Here is an 18,651-nt window from a genome sequence, read left to right as displayed (position 1 = left end):
TTTTATACACCAGATTTGTAGCAGGTTGTTTTGACTTATTTTTTTAACTCCTACCTGAAGATGCCTATCCTGGTATATGTGTGATCAGTATCGCTCTAGTCATATCTATTACTCAAAAAAGTAAATTGAAAAATTTGTTAAACCTATGGATTACTTCAAATAAATCTAAACCTTGACAGTGAACAAGTTCATATTCCAGGTCTGTCATACACTATAAATTGACCTCACACACAGGAGCCACAGGAAAAAACAAAAGATGCAATATAAAAAGAAGGGAGAAAGATCATTTCCAGTGCTCTTAAAGTAAGAGCAAGTAGCACTGTGCACAAATGCCACCTTAATCCCTGCTTATAAAACCTGTTCTCAATTACTCAGCACTTTGCACTGTTTAAATCTACATAAGCTGAAAATTTTCATGCCCTTTATCTACCTCAGGCTGAACTGTGAGAAGTTTCATTATAAAAAAGGTCCAGACACTTTTAAGTTACACCTCTGGCACAACAACAACAAGGTGTTGTAATTGCTCAATACCCTCAATGTCTTCGAGGACCTGAGGCTTCACAGACAGAACTGCTGTGGTGCTGATGGGCTGCTCGCCGCGGCTGGGAGGTCGAGCTTCGTGTCGGCCAAGCTGAAGGCACCGCTGCGGGAAGGCCTCTCTCCTGGAGCAGCCCAGGCTCTGCAGTTGGGATGTACACAGACATAACGTGCAGCTACTCGGCAGGTAAAACGGAAAAGTTGCACAGCCTTCTTACTAGCACCAAGTAGAGGCTGCTTTCCTTAATCCCTCTCCTTTTCCCTGCTCCAGAAAACCGACTCTTGCAGTTTCTTTCTCTCCAATTTGTTTCCAATCTAAACAGCTAGAACTAGCTCAGCCTATCCAGGCTATGACGTATGCAACTGCTTGTGCTAGGCAAAGCTCCCGGCCATCCCAGAGCAGCCTGATGTGCGCGGGAGGGATATGGGCAGGGCCGTCGCGCGGGGCAGCGCGTGCCGGGCCCCGCAGGGCACGCTGCAAGGGCACATCGGCAGGAAGGCAACCGGGAGCTTGAGGGTACAAAAGCAATTACAAGGGTACGTACCCGTAAAAGAGTGGCACATCTGTGCAAAGCAGGCCACACAGCTGCGCGTGGCCCTCCAAAGCGACAAGTGTTAGATGCTTCTAGGAATGTATCCAATTATATACCCCAATTGTGGTTGTGTTTACATGCTATTATAACAGAAGTTGCTTCTTCCTGACCCCAGATGATGATCCTTCACGCTTTGAAATATCTGAATGAAAACAACTGGATTATTTTTATGCATTACCATGCAATCACAAGCATTTTCCTCATAAATATTTCCTCACTTCTTTAACACTGAAGACAAGAGTGGAGTGAGATCTTAAATCCTGGAGAGAAATTAGTCACTACAACATCAGAATGACAAACTCTGATCTATTTTTCTTCAACAAATCCACACTGGAAAGATCATATCCAGCTTACACATTCTTCTGGGAGTGCTATTGTGCTCACATTTTCCAAAACCCTCGTTGGTAGGAGTGGAATGGCTCTCGTGCCTTCTAAATAAGTCTCACTGCAACTGTTTTTTCCTCCTCCTCGCCTCTCATTAGTCTGAATTTTCTTCTCCTTGCACCTACTGCACCATGAAGTTAGAGACTCCCTCCCTGTATTTTTAAAACACAGTGTGCTTGCTATCTTAGCCAACACTCTGGACTTTGAACTGGGAAGAATCAGAGTGAAACCACAGCTGCTACGGCATAGGCTGAAGACACCAGGCCTGTTGCTGAGCACGTACAGACCCGCATCCTTTGTAGACTGAGCACAGAGTTCTATGTACAACATCAGTTCTACAAACATCAAGTTACAAACATCATTATTTTCTTCAGCAAAGTGACTTAAGCTTTACAAGCACAATTTTTGGCAGAACTAAATAGATGAATATCATTAAACTCTCAATACTTGCTGACTTCACTTTTACGAAAATTAAGCCATTTTTAACATTAATGCAGGGATGGGGTTGAAATATGAAAGAATACTTAATGTAAACCCCTTGCAAAATGTTGGCAAATTTGGAAAAATAAAACTTTGTTCATATTAATGACACGACAATGTTGATGGTAACAGCACCCATCTAAACTTAAGAGTTCGAGGATATTCTGATCAAAGCCTATGGTCAGCATAGTCAGTCTATGCATAGTACGGCACTCCTATAGCAGTCTGCTTTTTTTTTTGCCTGGTTATTTATAGAGTAACCAATGAATCTTCTAAGCATGATGGATATCACTACTTTTCACGGTGCCAGCAATGCTGTTTAGCAAAAAGGAACATTTCTAGCTGTCCTTTGGGCTCAGCGCTGCAGCCGCTCAGAACACAACTGCGGATGGTGAAAGGATGCAAAAATCAGGGCCTAATTTCTTTGTGTCCTAGGGCAATTGCCAGTGAGCTGCTGCAAAACAACCACCAAAACAACCACTTCTCCACCCACTGGCAATGGCAAACTCATATAAGCAATCAGGAAGACCATAAAAGGTCCTCTGAAGTGGCTAATCTTCAGCAGACGTAACGCCACTTCTCGAGAACATGCTGGCTTGGACAGCTTAAACAAGAAATTAAAAGTAAACAAGTGGGTAAACAATATCTCATCCTGAGAGATCTCTTCAGCCAGCGGACTTGCTCCCACTGAAACAAAGGGAAGTGTTGCACAAAATGCCCTTCTCTGAGATGTCTCCCATAGAAAGCCCTGTCTGCAGCACTGGTTGCCATTTTGGCACGGCGGGATGCTACAGATGGACAAGCACCAAGAAGGACTGCCTTGGGAGGGGACCTCTCCTACAGCACAGACCAAAGGCCTGCACCTAGGTAGTGCACGGAGCCATGGAAATATGGCCAAGTTCTGAATGTGGATATGTGCAGCAACCAGGTATGTTAGGACAACCTTCTCCTGGCCTAAGGGTGTATTTGCAGCGTGGGTGCTCACACTGCCATGCTAAACTCTAGAGGAAGAACCTCTTTCAAAGCCTCAGTGATGAATCGTTATGGAACGTCTCAGTGCAGAACCTGGAAGCCGTGTAAATGAGAGCCTGAACTTTTCCTGATTTTAGATACAAGTACCAGGCAGCAGGTTTACCACCTGCAGTTACACATGTCAGTTGAGGACCACAAATTCTGGGTAAATCCAGACATCTGTACATTTCATGGCATCCAAATGAAGAAGATGATATTCTCCCAAGGAATCTAAAGCCTTGCTCATTGCATGTTGTGATAAGGTTGCCAGTCTGACTGCTTTTGCCAGTGTGGCATTAATTACACAAATCAGATCTAACAAGGCCATGAAGATCTAACACTTAGGTAAGACTAGCTGAATACCAGCTGCATTGCTTGCAATGCTCTGTGTAGGCCCTCTAGTCAAGTACCTCTATACTTATAGGCACATAAAGTCCATTTTGACAATGCTGATGTTGGTGGGCCTGTCCCACAAACACTTTTGGTCCAGATCATCCACTGACAAAAGTGAGAGCAGGAACCAGTCCATCTTCTTTGTGAGCTCCCTCTGATCTGAGGGCACAGGACTGACTGCAGCAATCACAGACAGCAAGTGCTACAAGAATTTCTGTCTGCGTGGTCAAAAGCAGGATAGCAGACCATAATCTGCTCAGTCAGGGATGTGGTATATTAAAAAGCCTTCCAGCTTCTGTTTCAAAACAAAGAAACCTGGATAAGCCTGAAGCCAGCAGCTGCTGCCAGCATTATGCTGCCTTCCTTACCTTGGGGACACCTGCTGAGCTGCTGCCTATCTAATATTACATTAAAAGACTGGCTTTCCAGATAATGAATTATGTATCTGCAGAGAAGCTGTGGTATGCAGGGAGCAAGAGGACAAGGCTTGGAAAGGAAAGAATCATTTGGGTTAATGGTTTGCTAGGCTGGAAAGAAAATGACTGATGGTTTTGGGATTGATCTGAATCCCAAATCAGGGAACAGAGGGGATGAGAAGGGAGATGGCAACTTCCTCCTCATCCCTTCTGCATCTTTTAAAGAGAATGACCAGGTAAGCTTGAAAGTCATCCCTAACAGATGAGAAGGAAAAATAACAGAACTAAAAGCTAGCACAAAGCTTTTGGCTGCAGACAGTTGTACTAGCCTTGCATTAAAGGCATGGGATGCTGCCTTTGCCCATTACTCTTATTTAAATGGTGCAGTTTGGAAGTAAGAGCGTGTAGATAGCAACAAACTATTGCCTTGTCCGTCTGGTCACTGCCTTGTGATGCAGATGTCTCTCTTCGAGAGGAAACTTGAATTTTTGTCTCTGAAGCCAATCTCCAAGTGCTTGCTAAACACAGATAGCTCCTCCATCCTTCCGTGAAGGAGATTTAATACTTTTCTTCCCTTGTTTAATTTAACTTAGATATGCTGGGCACCTAAGCAGAAAAGCTTTAGATAAAAATTATTATTATGAGCTTGCATGCATATACATACATATACACAGCCAAATATCTTTGAGCCTTAAGTGTTCCTGTTTGCAGATGTCTTAGCCTCATCCATGTTAAAGTCTGAGGATGAATGAAGCCTGACTAAAGGAGGAGTCGGACAGTAAAATAGCTCTTCATCCTGCACGCCTTAATCCAACCCAGTTTTGATACTTCTGTCAAAATAAAAATATCCAAAACAGCTTAGACTGTCCTTTTCAGATAAGAAACACTACCACCACAATGATTACAAACAATCTTATGACAAGGATATGCAAATAGAAATATTTTAATTTATGCTTTAGCTAATAACAAGTAAAGGAAAAAGAAATCATAGAAATGCAGCATTGCTGGAATACTTCAGTTTTAAACAAGAGAAAAGAGGTTAAAAGACCTTCCCAAGGCTACACAGTGCATTACTGGGAAAATGCTTTCTCTGTATTGAAAAAAAAATAGCCTTAAAATTCTACAGTAGGAAATTCCTACATACCAATGGGGAACTGAGATACAGAGAGACTACATGACTTCCAGTATGATATTGGCAAAACAGTAGCAGAGCCAAGAAATAAACAAGATCTCTATCATCCAAGCTTGGTTAAACCCCAGTTTAATCATACACTGGTTATGTATAGGTGCAAAGGCAGTGCCAGTCCTCGAAAATATGAGACAGAACAAGCCGAGCAGCAGGAAGGTTGCTGCTCCACACGGGATGGAGAGCTGGCCACTTACCAAAGCAGCGTGCTGGAACTGGTAAAATTGCATGAGAGATGGGGAAGGGGCATGAGTGCTGGAAAGCTGCTCCTTCGCTCCATGGCCTCCTGCCTCCTCCTGCACCTGGGGCCTTCAGCGCTGTGGTCGGAGTCCGCACTCACTCCCAGAGCAGTTCCAGAAGCCCAGATACTGGCTGGATAAAGCCCAACTCCCCTCCGATTTTAGCAGCACTGATGAAGGAGGCTTGTAGCAGAGCCACATGGCTCTGGAAGTCATTTGCTGAGTGACAGACACGTCTCTGGGCCCTGCCAGCTCCTGCTCTTTTCCTGTCTGCAGGCCCATGGAGCCCTGCACACCACTTCCAGGAGGCTCCAGCTCCTGTTGGAAGGCAGGACCTGGGCTGCCAGCAGCCTCATCCTCTACCAAGACTTCTTGCCGTAATCCCAAATACATCAGTGCGGGATGTTTGTCCCTTGCTGCATCCCAAATGAGTTTATTTGTAGTAAGAAGTTAACATTGCTGTCCAGCCTCCTCTCGAGAGGCTCACTGTAAAGCTTTTGTCCTGTCCTAGAGCACCCACTAGGAACATACGGAGGTTGGGGAGAAAGAGCTTAAGGAAACAGAAGGGGCCGTTTACACAGGCGGGGCTCTGGAGTGGGAAGTAAAGCCCCAATGCCCCAATTCCCAGGCCCCACTACCACGGAGCTAATCAGTTCCTCCTCCACCAGGTCCCCCCAGATCTCCATGGTCTGTTTTTCCAGGAATGCTGTCAGCAGCAGGGGGCTGGCTCTCCATCTCCCTCTGCAGCGCTTCCCCTGCAGCCCCTGCCTGGGCACAGACCATGGCCCACACGAAACAGCAGCCCCACTTCGAGCAGAGACTGCTCGGCTTGTCTGGCTACAAACCGAAACCGCTCCTCAGTCATCCAGCTTTGAAGTCCAGTAAATCTACAGCTGCAGCCAGCTAAGTTATTGCCACTTGGCAATAACAAATGCATTTTTTTTTGAATTAAAGAGGAAAAGGCTTTACAGGAACCAAAACTTACATTCCTCATCTCCTCCTGCCCAAGAATCAGGGGGCAGGTGAAAATCAGTGGTAATTTGCCAGTTTAGAAACAATTGCGACTGCCATACATTGTACAGCCTGGTTTGGAGCACTGCTGAGCTGCTGCTCAGGGCTTAGCCAAGGGACAGCAGAAATATTGCTGCAGGGCACAGGAGAAACAGTGGGGTTTAGTGACAGGCTGGAGAAGGTAACAAATGTTTTCTGTGGTGACGGGGAAGTAAGGGCGCCTGTATCTGTGTCTTTCCAGGCTCTGTCACTGCTGTGGGTTTCACAGATCAGGCTGAGCGAGTGTCACCAAGCGATTCCTGCTGGCAATCCCCTCTTGCACGACTGCCTCCAAAGCAGAGGGCCCAGAGCAAGGGAGAACACCACGCTATGGCTGGACTGTCTATTCCCAGGGTGCCTGAAAGATCTCTCAGGCACCCTAAAAATGGAGAATTAACCAAGAAGCACCCCAGCCTCCTCTGGTTGGTAGGGAGGGGATAAAGTGGAGGATGGTGAGAGTAGAGAAACAGTTGTCAGATACAACTGGGAAGAAAACTGTCCTAATGGCTACGAGGTGAAGCCCTACACTGCCTGGGACTGTACTCGGTAAGATTTTGGAGACCTGGGTCCCCATTGCTAGCTCTACTGCCCATTTCCAGGCAAGCCCCCTCACTAAGGCTTAACCAAGAGGGTTAATTGGGACTTCTCGTTCCCACATGACCAATGCCACAGGCCCTGCACTTGCCCACAGCCCAGCTCCTGTTCCCAGGCCCTTTGGAGCTGTGCAGAGGTCATGCAGAGACGTCGCTGCCCCTGCTGGCTTGTTGCTGCTCTGTGCAGAGACACGGAGAGCCGCGAGCAAGCACAGACCCGATGGAGCCTGGCACTACCATGGCTTTATGCAACCGCACTTCTGATGCTAAACCCAGGGCACTTTATATCATTTAAGGCCTTTTAACAACCACATTTACTTATAGAAAGGGATGGAAACCTCTTTATTCATATCATTGTAAAAGTCAGCAAACAAGGAGCTTTCTGGAGGGGAGCTAGAAGGGATTGTCTCAAGTAACTGGATGGAAAACAACTCAGAAACTGGCAGGAGTTCAGCCTCTTCAAAGCAACATTAGTGACAGACGGACACTGAACGGTTCCCTGCCCTGTCGAGGCCTCTATGCCCGGACCAGGAGACAGTCTGAACAGCTTGCTGGATTTCACAGAGCAGAAAGTATTCAGCAGAAAAAGGCTCAAAGATGCAACAAGATCTACCCTCTTTGGTCCAGGAAACAGCAAGATGCTCTTAGGCAAAAGCTATTTGGGTGTTCAGCTAGCTGAAGATTCCCATGTTGAGGACAGGTTGCTTTTGGCTGAGCTTGACCTGTCCATCTCTAAAGGTCCAGATTATGGCCATGCTGACTCTGGGTTGAAAACATTCACTCGTTATTGCCCTCTTCCTTGCGTGAGCAGCAAACTGCTGTTCCCTGCTCTTCGCTTTCCTGGCTGCAGAGCCTGCCACATACCCGGATAAGGCAGGTGTCCTTAATCAGCATCTGTCTGGAGGGACATTCCTGCTCCAGCCCATGCAGTAAGGGAGGAAAACACTGCTCAGCTGGGTGCCCTCAGCAGCTGAGCTGAAAGAGGGGAGCAAAAATGAGCCTAGGGTCCTTTGTAGAGTGGCACGGGTACATAGAGACAACCAAACTACGACACAACAAGAGCAAATCAGGAATCACTCTCAATCTTGCTGCCTTTTTCTAATACATTGTTTTCTTGACAGGATTCTATTCTTAAAACTTCCTGAATGATTCTGCAATTTTGTGTACATGTGCACACGCTTTGCTATGGGTCAGCCAGACCCAGTGCTCACCCCACAACTGTTAGCTCTTGCTGTGTGCTCCCTTTCTAAAGAGAGCCCAGTAGGAAACAGATTTAGTTTAAAGAAAGCAGATTTGCATTTGCTCAATATCCTTTCTTCAGCTTTAAACCTCCAATGAAAACCTACAATTCCCCCTTCTAGATATGCCTTAGAAATGATTCATGTTCAAGCGAAGGATAAGGGAAATGTAAGATATCAATGCTTAGCTAGGTAAGCAAATCGGATCACCAGGAATTTATGCAGGTCCCAGCTACCAGAAATCCCTGCTGCTCTTTTCCATGCAAAGCCCACATGTGCACTGCTGGCTACATAACAAATGTCACAATAACAACACAAGCAATGGAGCAAGAAAATACAAGGAATGTGTTTTTAATGTATTCCTCTATTAGGAGTTCACAGCAACGTTAATCAATTTTTATAAAGCGAGAAGCAAACTGCTCTCATGAATGGTTTTGTGTCTACCTGGTGGTAGAACAAATACATTGCCAGGAAAAGCCCACACAGCCATTCTCAAAGCAAACATCACAACAACCAGCTAAAAATCTATGTGGAATCATGCACTCTGGTCCCCTTGCACAGGAAAGATGCCGAGCAGAAACATGCTTTTCCTCACACAATATTACTTGTTTTAAATTATCATCTCAACACAGATTTAAAGAAATTATTAGCACAAACAAAAATACTAGAGCATTACCCAGCCACCTACCTAACTCATGCAGAAAAACAAATGCACACAGAGGTTCTGTTGCTGTTTTGTTCTGCATTAGCAATTCAACCCATGTGCAAAACATATGCTCCATGTTTAAAGGGTTAAACATTCTCTCGCTTAGCCGGCTTTACTGAATGTAAAATGCAAGATAATAACATACACTGTATCTTGAACCAAAAACGCACCCAGCATAATAAACCCCCCTGTGCTAACCGACTGGCAGTATGAATAGATCCCTTCCCGCTGCTTGTTAATTCAGAATAAATCCTTTGCTGTGATTTAAAGTAAAACAGACAACATTAAACACACCAAAAATACAATGACTTACCCTTTCGGAGACACTTGCTTTTCTTAAGGTATTTGGCAGTAAAAAACGGCATTGCTGCAATACTCAGGTTTCAGCCAAAGCTGACCTTTTATTACCAAGTGCTAAGAGCAAAATGACTGGACCAAAGAGAGAAAGCAAATTATTATACCAGATCTTTAAAATGCTCAATGATGAGCAAGGGGAATTCAGACTCGGATAAAGTATGTCAAGTTGCACGGTGGGGATTGCAGATATCTTTCTGCTCATTAGCACTGCTGTTCGAGTTATTTAAAGTGTGCTCGGGGGAAATGAGGACAATTTCCATGACAATATGTACAGTATCATATAAGGAGGAAGCATTTTTTCAGGCAGAACTTCTGCATTGCTCAGCTGCTGCAGCAACTAGCAATACATTGAAAAGGAAAGAAAAAAAATCAGGTCTGAAAAACATTAAAAAATGACTCTGTTAACCAGTTCTTGTCCAGAGCGGGAAGTGCATTGCTCAAAACCTCCCATGTCTTATTACTGGGCGATCCACTACCTTTTTGGAAGGTTTTTTGTTTGTTTTGTTTTTCCTTATACTTCTGGAAAATGATGCCTTGCTAAGTGATTAAAGAATTCATCAGGAGATTTTAATTCCAGATAGTCTTGAAAGTCGTCTCTCACCCCAGTACCTCATACCTCAGTTTCCCTGCCTTTCAAAGGGGGTGACAGCCCTGCCATACCTCACCAGCACAATGTCATATTTTTTTAATAAAGACCTTGCAGGCTCCTAGACAATGGGAACTATAAGAACCAATGCTTAATTCCACAGGCTTTCCTGCTCCATGACTAAGACTAATTATTTTCCCCAGAGTGTAAAAAATGCTGCCTCTAAAACCAAAGGCCACCTAGAAAACTTTTGGTTTTAGTCTACCCAGATGATGAGATGTGGAAATTCAGCCTTATCCTTGTCATTTCTGCTGCCCTTCTGGAAAACTTCTGGCATTTTGGCATGACTTGATACCCTTTTTACTTCCACGAAATTGAGACAGTACCTTTAATGCAAGTAAATTTATCCATATCAGACCTCTTCCCAGTCACTACCTATAATTCATCTAACTTGGTCGTGTATCCCTTCCACTTTGAACCTTGGATTACAAAGGACAATTCTGGGGATTTGGCTACGCAGACTTGGGCACATCTTTTCAGCTTCTCCAGACCTCAAGGCTTCCCATGTGCAATGGGTAGAAGACGAGATTCATTCCATTAAGAGCCCATGGACTGGTCATGGAAAATATGTTAAAGCAAAGGCTTTTCTGCTCTTGGATTTTATTACTTGTACTCTGTGACCCTGAGATTCATCACTGGCTTGATATGCAAGTAAACCAGTCACCTAAAAGGAAGATCACTGCTAATTTGTTGCGTAAGTGATTGGATTTGAAATCAGCTATCCAGAGTAGTAGAAGATCTGACTGCTATTCGCAAACTGTAACGAAGACTGCGTAACTCTCTACAAGACAGATAGTAACTGGGGTTTTCCTCAAGTCATTTGTTTTCAGCACACAAACACTTAAGAAAAACAGCTTTCATACTCAAGGAAACTCCATTCCACATTGCACAAGAAATCTGAAAACTTTACTATACTTTAGTCTTCACAAACCCTGCCATGCTCAATGGGACACTGTTGCTACTGCCTCACCAAACAAATGCAATTATAACTATGTTCTTGTATAAATGCTTATCTTGGAGGAGAAACTGAGAAGTTTCTTCAGAGTTTATCCCTGAAGCCCACTTCCCCGTGGCCCCTGTGCAGGCCATGGGGAAGGATGTAAAGCCCAGGCAGCCTCTGGACTTTCCCCGCTCCTGGGCTTCCCCTTTGCCCTCGGGCACACAGACCCTGCAGTGACACACCGGCTGGAGTTTCGGCTGAAGTCACTCTGGTGGTTTTGCTCACAGTAAATTTTAAAAATGCCCACAGTAGAACCACAGCACTGCAAGGGAGTTCCTCTCCCTGCTGGTTTAACCCCGTGTCAGTGACCAGCACAGCAATCCCCTCCCGCTGCCCAAGAATCCGGCCCTCCAGAAGTGACCGTGCGCACAGACCTCCTGCTTTAGCTCCGGTCCCTGCATCCTGCCTCGTTTCCAACTCCCTCTGGCCCTGGAGCTACAAGCAGAGGCTGCTCTGCAACTAGGCTTTGATTTCCAGGGAGAACTTTGAACACATGCAAACAAAATTTGTGTGTCGAATCCAGGACAATAAATACAGATTCTTTCCCTTTCACTCCCCACTACTATCACCACAACCTGCTTTGAAGGACTCTAGGGCTTTGCTCCTGGTGCTGGAGGAACTGCTTCCTCATCACCCTCTGGTGTTTCTGCTGCTCTAGCACAGCTTTGCTTAATTAGCTTTCTGCAAACACAAACATCAGGCAAGAATCTCTGTCTTGATGAATCTGCAGATGCCAAGAATAGATGGAATTGGAACCAACTGGAATCCTCAAACCTGTTATTTACTCAGCATAAAGTCTGTTTCCTTTAATAATACTTCTAGAAAGGACTAGAGAAGCAGGGCTACAAGAAAGCTAAGCATCCTTCTGCTAACATATCATCTCTCAAAACGCATGAGTACAGACTCATCAGACATGTTAGCCCCAAACCCTCCAGTTTCAGCCCGTTTCACAAGTGGGGACTGACTGCAGCAGTCACACAGTTACTAACCAGCTAAGACTGACTAAGGCAGAGAAAATCCAATACTCTTATCAGTGAATCTAAGTTTCAGCATCAAGTTTCAAAACACTTCACTAAAAAAGCAAGCATCATATCCCCCATTTTACAGAGGGGAACTGGAGAAACAGATTGAGACTTGCTTACACTCATCACAAGATAAAATCCAGGAGTGAGGATTTTCTGAAGGTGCATAAGCAATCAGCACATAGATTTTTGGTTCCTTTTCCCTCTACTGTGGCACAGAGGGTTTTGCTGCCTTACAGGAACAGAGAAGTGATCAAGAGCAGGCATGAAAATTGCTTCTTTCTATTAAGGGCACTTCGTTGTGGCCACATGTGGGAACTTTCCACTGAATTACAGAGGGACTTTCTGCTGTTATTTCCTACCTGAACAAAGCTAATGTAAAACTTGGAAAGATGGGGAGACTCTACCTTGCGAACGCTTGGTGAGTGCTCGCACAGTGAGGCTACGCGCTTCTCACCGCCCTCCAACACACGGGATGCCAGGGAGCAGCGGGAAGCAGGCGGAGCGGAGGCCGGAGGCTGCCGTCCAAGGCCCAAGAGGCCCCGGGGTGGCTGGCCGGGATGCAGGAGCAGCCGGTCGCTGCACGGTCCCTGCGACGGAGGCTGGAAGGGGACGCAGCTTCTGCAGCCCGACGTGGTAAATGAGCAGGCGCCTGGCAGAGGGCAGGGATAATGGCCACATGCTGGGCAAGAGCGCCGTGCCATGCGAGCCCCGAGGCAGCGGGATCGCGGCCTCCGCCTCGCCGCTGGTCAGACCGAAGGGGCACGCATCCAGGGCCCCCTTTGCAGAGATTCCTCGCCACACAGAGCGGCCAGGACATGATCCCCATCTCCTGCAAGCTGGGCTGATAAGAGCACCCTTGTCTGCTTTCAGGTGTTTGAACTCAGCCTGCTCTAACACAAGTAGTCTGTGACCACACACAAAAAATGTACCTACAGAACAAAGAAATTTCAGGTCAGTTAAAGAGCTCCTGTGGCTACAATATTTCTCAGGGAAGATGCCATCTACATATCCTTACTACAGCCACATAAATCTCCCCAATCGTTCGCCTTGAGCAAGCAGTTGTCTCTGAGGGCAAGCACAATAATTATCTTTCCAACATACTTGCCATCATTAATTACATCCAGGATAGGCACGTGGAGATCAGGCCTGGGCTTTGACCTGCTTGTAGCCCTTTAGCACAGCTGCCCATATCAGCTTTTTCTTGCAGTGGTGATATTGACATGCCAGGGCTCCATGAAACCAAGGCACTCACTGATGAGCCAGGTAAGATTCAGTTGCAGAAGCACTAAGACCCTTCACACTGCCCCTGGCACGAGAGTCTTGTAAGGACTGCATAGTTTATGCCTGCACTATGCACATATCCATGCAGCACTTGCCCTATTCCTAAAGGGCTCAATAAGTTATGTTGTAAGGGAGAAAAGACTTGCCAGACATGAATGCTGGGAGTTGCAGAAATTAATGCCAAACCTCCACTGAAATTCAGAGGGGTTTATTGCTCCTTTGCCACCCTTCATTACCTTTGCAAAACCCTATGATTTTAGTGTATGAAGATGCAAAACCAACTTCCTAAAACAAACCAAAAAAACAGAACCCAAACTCTGGCCAGTCTCCTGCCTTTCTCACTCAGCGAAGTCTTCCACTGAAATTGAGAGGAATTTCCCTGCATGAAGACTATAGAATTTGGCCTACTTTCTTCAAATTTAAGAGAAGGGAAGAACAAGAGAGAGAAAAATAGGAAGGAAAAAAATAGACACCCTTTCTCTAGTGCATCTCTATTTCTTTATTCTACTCACCAGGCCTTCCTAAGCTGAAGAGGATGATGTGTGGAAAGACTCTTTAATACAAAGGATTAAGACATACTGCAAAGTCCGGAAAGTTTTCAGTGGCATTTTTAGCTTGTTTCATTTTTAAATATGTTTCTAAAGTAACAAACTGTAGTTTGTCAAGCAGTTCTGCACAGAATCTGGCTTCTGAACCACTGCCTCCCCAGGCACACACAAATCTTGAATCAGCTTCCCAAAATCATGAGACCAGCTTCAAATCCACAGCAATTTTTAATTATTTGTCTTCTGGTTTCTGAGGCTTTACAAATCCTCTTTCCTAGCTTTATTTTAAATGCACAGGCAATAAAACCAACTTTTTATTAGCACAAATTTTACATAATCATGGGTCTCAGTTTTTAAAGGGAGAAAAGCATGCATAAGGAGGCAGAGCATGGGAATTCAGACCTCAATGCTTCCCTGTGGGCAAGGAGGTTGGGACACTGTAATAGTGTCCTCCATAAGGGAAAAACTCCAAGAGAGTAGATCTAGATTTTCTGAATGGTCAAGACCAAAGATTTTGGTTAGGCCCCCCTCATTAATGTGTCTGCCTGAGAAGGGAACTCAGCCTGGATTAGGTCCAGCCATCCTCGAGTTACTGCAGCTCTGTCAGTGGAGGGTGAGTCCTGTGGTTCTCCGAACTGCAGTAACCTCTATTTCTATAGGACTGTTTCTAGGGGATTTATGAGGAATAAGTTCCTTAGTGAAAAGCAGGCTGGTCAGCACGGCACGTGGGGTAAACCACAACTGAAGGCCAGCCTGCACAGTGGGCTCGAACAGAATAGATCTGCAAGAGAAATGTTACCCTGTTGTCCATATATCATTTGAGATGACCTCAATGAAGAATAGGAGTTTGTACCTAAAGTGGGGACAGAAGTATAACTATGGTACTACAGAAGCAAAATGGGACAATGTTGTAAATCTATAGTGCTTTAAGAGATATCAATACAATTAACTTGTTCAGTGACATTTTTACCTCTAAAACTCAGTGAAAAGCATAGTTTTTAAATGGCATAGAGTATGAAATAGGATAGGATAAATCACAGTAAATCCTGAGGAAGCCAAGAGCAGGGAAGGAGCTTCTGTCTATTTCCTCAGCACCAGAAATCCTGCTCCTCGTCCTCCTGGCAGAAAGATGCCTAGCCCTGGCATCCGTGCTCTCCTCCGAACCAGGACAGTGAAGATGCAGATGGGGACAGGGCAGCTGAAGAGACACCAGACACACAGCTGCAATGTGAGAGCAGCACGAGGCTCTGCGGGTACCGCTAACCTGCGGTACCGGAGAACAACCCTCCAGGGAGACGCAGCCGCGCGCTGGGTCCTCCAGCACCACAGCCGAGCCGCCCGCGTGCCGTCAGGAGCATGAAAGCCCCAGGCAGCAGCGGAGAGGGGCTTTTTTCCCCTCCTCAAAGTGATTTTCCTCCTCATTACACAAGTGCCACTCCACAGTGCCCCCTCCTCACATACATAATGCAACACAGCAATGCCAGCCTCACCACACAAACCTCCCCAGGCTGCTATAGGGGCAAGGGGGAAGGAAGAAAAAAAATGGCAAAATGCAAATCAGCTACATAGCGAATTTCAAAGCTGCCTTTATTTACAATTTCTTCCTGTTTGCCTGGGTGTTGTGAGCATTGCTCAAAGCCACATTGGTAAACAGAGTCCTGATCATCTTGAGCTAACTGAAGTATGTTACTGCTGCCTTAGCAATTCGCTGGCTTCTAATGGGAGCTGAATTCTAGCCTACAGTCAGGCCCTGCACTTCAAAATTTGCATTTTCACTTCCTTGCATTTGTTGGGAGACTGAGACAGAGAGACTGCCCCATATTGCTCTTTCATGAAAGAGAATGAGTAAACAGGAACATGCAGGTTCCCAGAAAGACTATTAAACCAAGGATCTACCTTGCATTGCAGCTCATCTGATACCTGCACTTCTGTCCTGAGCTTAGGCCAGGATCCAGCCAGGCAGTTCTTCCTCAGAGTAGCACATCGATAGCTAATTTGCTGTTTTCATTTTCTCTCTTCCAGAGCTGACAGCAGGTAAACATCCTCCTTGAGGAGAGAGGATTACAACAGGAATTGTTCTAACTAGAACACAGTCCCGTTCAGTCAAACAAAAGCTGCCCTTATTTTAAGGTGCAGTAGGGAACACACACAGTAATAAGACTGGGCCAAATTCTCAGCAATGCCAGCAAAACCTCCGTTTTTTTTGGAGGTTCTGGCTCCATTTCTTTGCACATCTACAGCTGAGAGTTTGGGGCCCAATAACTGAGCTTGAGGGCTACATTTCTACCAGGCTGTTTCCCCATGAGGCTGGACAGACTTCAGTACGTAGCAGAAGCAGCATTTTATACATGCACAACTCAGACTAACAAGGCTGCAGATCTACTGTCACAACCTATCTCTAGTGCACACTGGTCAAAACACCTCATGTGAAGATAATGACATATGACCGTGTTGACAGAGCTTTTGCAAGGAAAGCTGTGTTGATCAGAGACTACCTCTGTTTCCACACCTGACCAATACAGCAACATTATTTTTAAACTGATGTGCTTTTCATCTAAAAGCTGATCTACATCAAAAGAAAAGTTTAACAAAAGCACTAAACTGTAAAACTGAAGACATCAGGTTTGTAAATCAGCAAATTGTCTAAGAATGACCTTTCTTTTTTGTAGTTTCTTTGCTAAAAATTAACTTGAGCTTCTCCGCTTCATTTTCCCTGGGAAGCCTAAGCCAGTATCTTTTCCCAGACCTCTTCTCCCAAGATCATTATTTTCCCAGTGAGGAGGATGGGGGCAGGGGGAAGCACAAAGCCTGCTTTTCTCAGTAGTCTCTGGTCAAGCCCTAGAATTCACTTCTGCTCAAAAAGGGCCCTGCAGCTGACAGTGCTAGCAGGGCTCAGGCAGCTCCTTTCCTGGAAGAGCAGGAGACATTTGCACTGTGCTGCAAGGTGAACTGCTTCAGTCCATCAACACCTACCAGCTGAAGAAGCTTTCACACTGCTCAGCTTCACTGATAAGGACTGTCAAGGACTGTCAACATCCTAGTCGTTCCTCTAGTGCAAACAGATCCAGAGGCACAGTTTTCAGTTTTCCTTGTTTTGCTTTATTCATTCCCTCTAGGGAGTTAAACAGAGTCTTTCCACCTTTCATAATGGCTAGGATAGTTGTAGGGCTTGACATAGATGTGAATTCACATCCGTGTTGCTTCAGACTGCATACTGATTCCCTCCAAGTTTCCCCCCCATTACATTGCAGAAAAACATCTAAACACACCTGAGGCTAAAGCAGCATTTTGGGTATACACCCAAAGATATAAAATAGCCTGAACTTACAGTTTGAAGATCCAGGAACTGAGATGTTAACTCTGAAATCTGTGAAGACGATGCAGATACCCATAGCTAACAAATTAAGATGTTTTGCTGATGATCACTTGCACACAAACATCCAGGTAACACATTTAGCCCCTGCTACTCCAAGCTGCCTGCTGCACCATTACAAATGTCAATGGTCCCTTGTACAACAGGGAGATTTGCTCCCTACATCTGCCAAAAACTGGTATTTTTCCACCAGTGTTCCATGAAAGACAGAGAATGACATATTTAGACAGAGAATTCATTACTGATCAGTGCTGGTAATGGCATCAACAGCACACAGGAACTTCTATTTTTCTTTTATAGCATGCCCTCCTACATGCCAGCTTTGCTTTACATTATCCTAAATCGCTTTTAGATTTTCCATTTTATCATTTAGATGTTGTGTTCTTAGGACAGGAGGCAACTGGAAGAGGAACTGAAACAGTCCCCAACACGTATAATGAATGTAGGAAAAACTTCTGGTATTCACAGGGCTAATGACTAATCTGTTCTCACTGGAAAAGTTAGACCCTCAGTAGAAGTGGGGACCATTTCCCTGATGTTCCCCTAGCAGGGTTTGACAATCTGCCTCAGAATATCAGCATCTTGTTGGTACAGATGTGGGGAAGGGAAGCAGAAGGTTTCCTCTTCGTCTAAGCTCTTTGCTTTGCCATGGGTTCTTCCCACTTCGTCCCATAAATGCTCAGAGCTTAGAAGTTACTTGTGGCTTCACAGAAAAGCATCAGGATGTCTGCGTTTGCAGTCCTGCCGCTCATGCCTTTGACACAGGGCTGAGACATTCTAGGGAGCACTGAACCTGGTGCTGCAGCCAAGGCAGTGAGGAAACACGTTCTGGAGCAGTCTTGCCTCCTTAGATCTTTCTTGACACACTAACTAGAACAGGAGCAAGCAGTACATTAGCTGAGACTGCTTTAGCGCCTGGCTGCTGCAAACATTTCCTATTTTGATGCACACAAATCAGGATGCTGCACTGTGAAGCAGCTGATGGTGCAGAACAGATGTATTGTGATGCACCACCTATATCAGGTGCACACAGCCCATGCTCCACTCACTGCAAGGGCCTCTACAACAGCCCCTGTTTAGTCTCCATTCCTGAAGCTGCGTCCACAGCACTGACATCGCCTGAATTTCCCTTATGCAACCGTGTTGCTTAAATGCAGCAGTTTGTGCTAGCGGGGCTGGGAACATTGCTTTCTCCTATGGCTGCCCAGCATTATCCATTGTAAGACTCCTTTCAGTTGCCTGTAACTTTGCCAAAACATAACTGCTCTGAATGGGATTCTTCCTGCCGGGCACCCGTGTGACACAGCCCAGCCAGCTCAGCCTGGGGAGCACAGGCCACTTGGCCTGGGACAGACCTGCCACCCCTGCCTGGCCCTGAGCACAGCCCAAATCCCTCCGCTCTGACAGGAGGGAGCCGAGCAACCCTGCTCGGCTGTGGATATCCACTCGGCAGGAGCTGCCACAGGGAGCCTGTCTGTGTGGCGGGTCATGAAGAGATGCTCATGTGAGCAGAGAACAGAGCTTACTCACCCGTCACCTCATCTGAACTAGCTCTAGGTTCTGCCCTGCTGTCCCCTATTAGTGCTAAAAGCACTTTT

General features: G+C 45.6%; 1 protein-coding gene across 1 annotated transcript in view; it reads right to left on the bottom strand.

Annotated features, from left to right (window-relative positions):
- Nucleotides 1–9,586, bottom strand: part of ARHGAP22 (Rho GTPase activating protein 22) — a 50,186-nt gene extending 40,600 nt beyond the window's left edge. Inside the window, exon 1 of the mRNA XM_088528743.1 lies at nucleotides 9,140–9,586. Within this exon, the coding sequence (XP_088384869.1) occupies nucleotides 9,140–9,191 (52 nt within the window). The 5' untranslated portion in view covers nucleotides 9,192–9,586. The remainder of the gene's footprint in view (nucleotides 1–9,139) is intronic.
- Nucleotides 9,587–18,651: the final 9,065 nt, after the last annotated feature.

This window comes from Tinamus guttatus, unplaced genomic scaffold, assembly GCF_059628265.1.
Source record: "Tinamus guttatus ecotype Peru unplaced genomic scaffold, ASM5962826v1 Tinamus_guttatus_pri_ptg000314l, whole genome shotgun sequence".
Classification (NCBI taxonomy): Eukaryota; Metazoa; Chordata; class Aves; order Tinamiformes; family Tinamidae; genus Tinamus; species Tinamus guttatus.
Note: the sequence above shows the minus strand (reverse complement) of the source record. Positions and strands in the feature narration are given on the sequence as shown.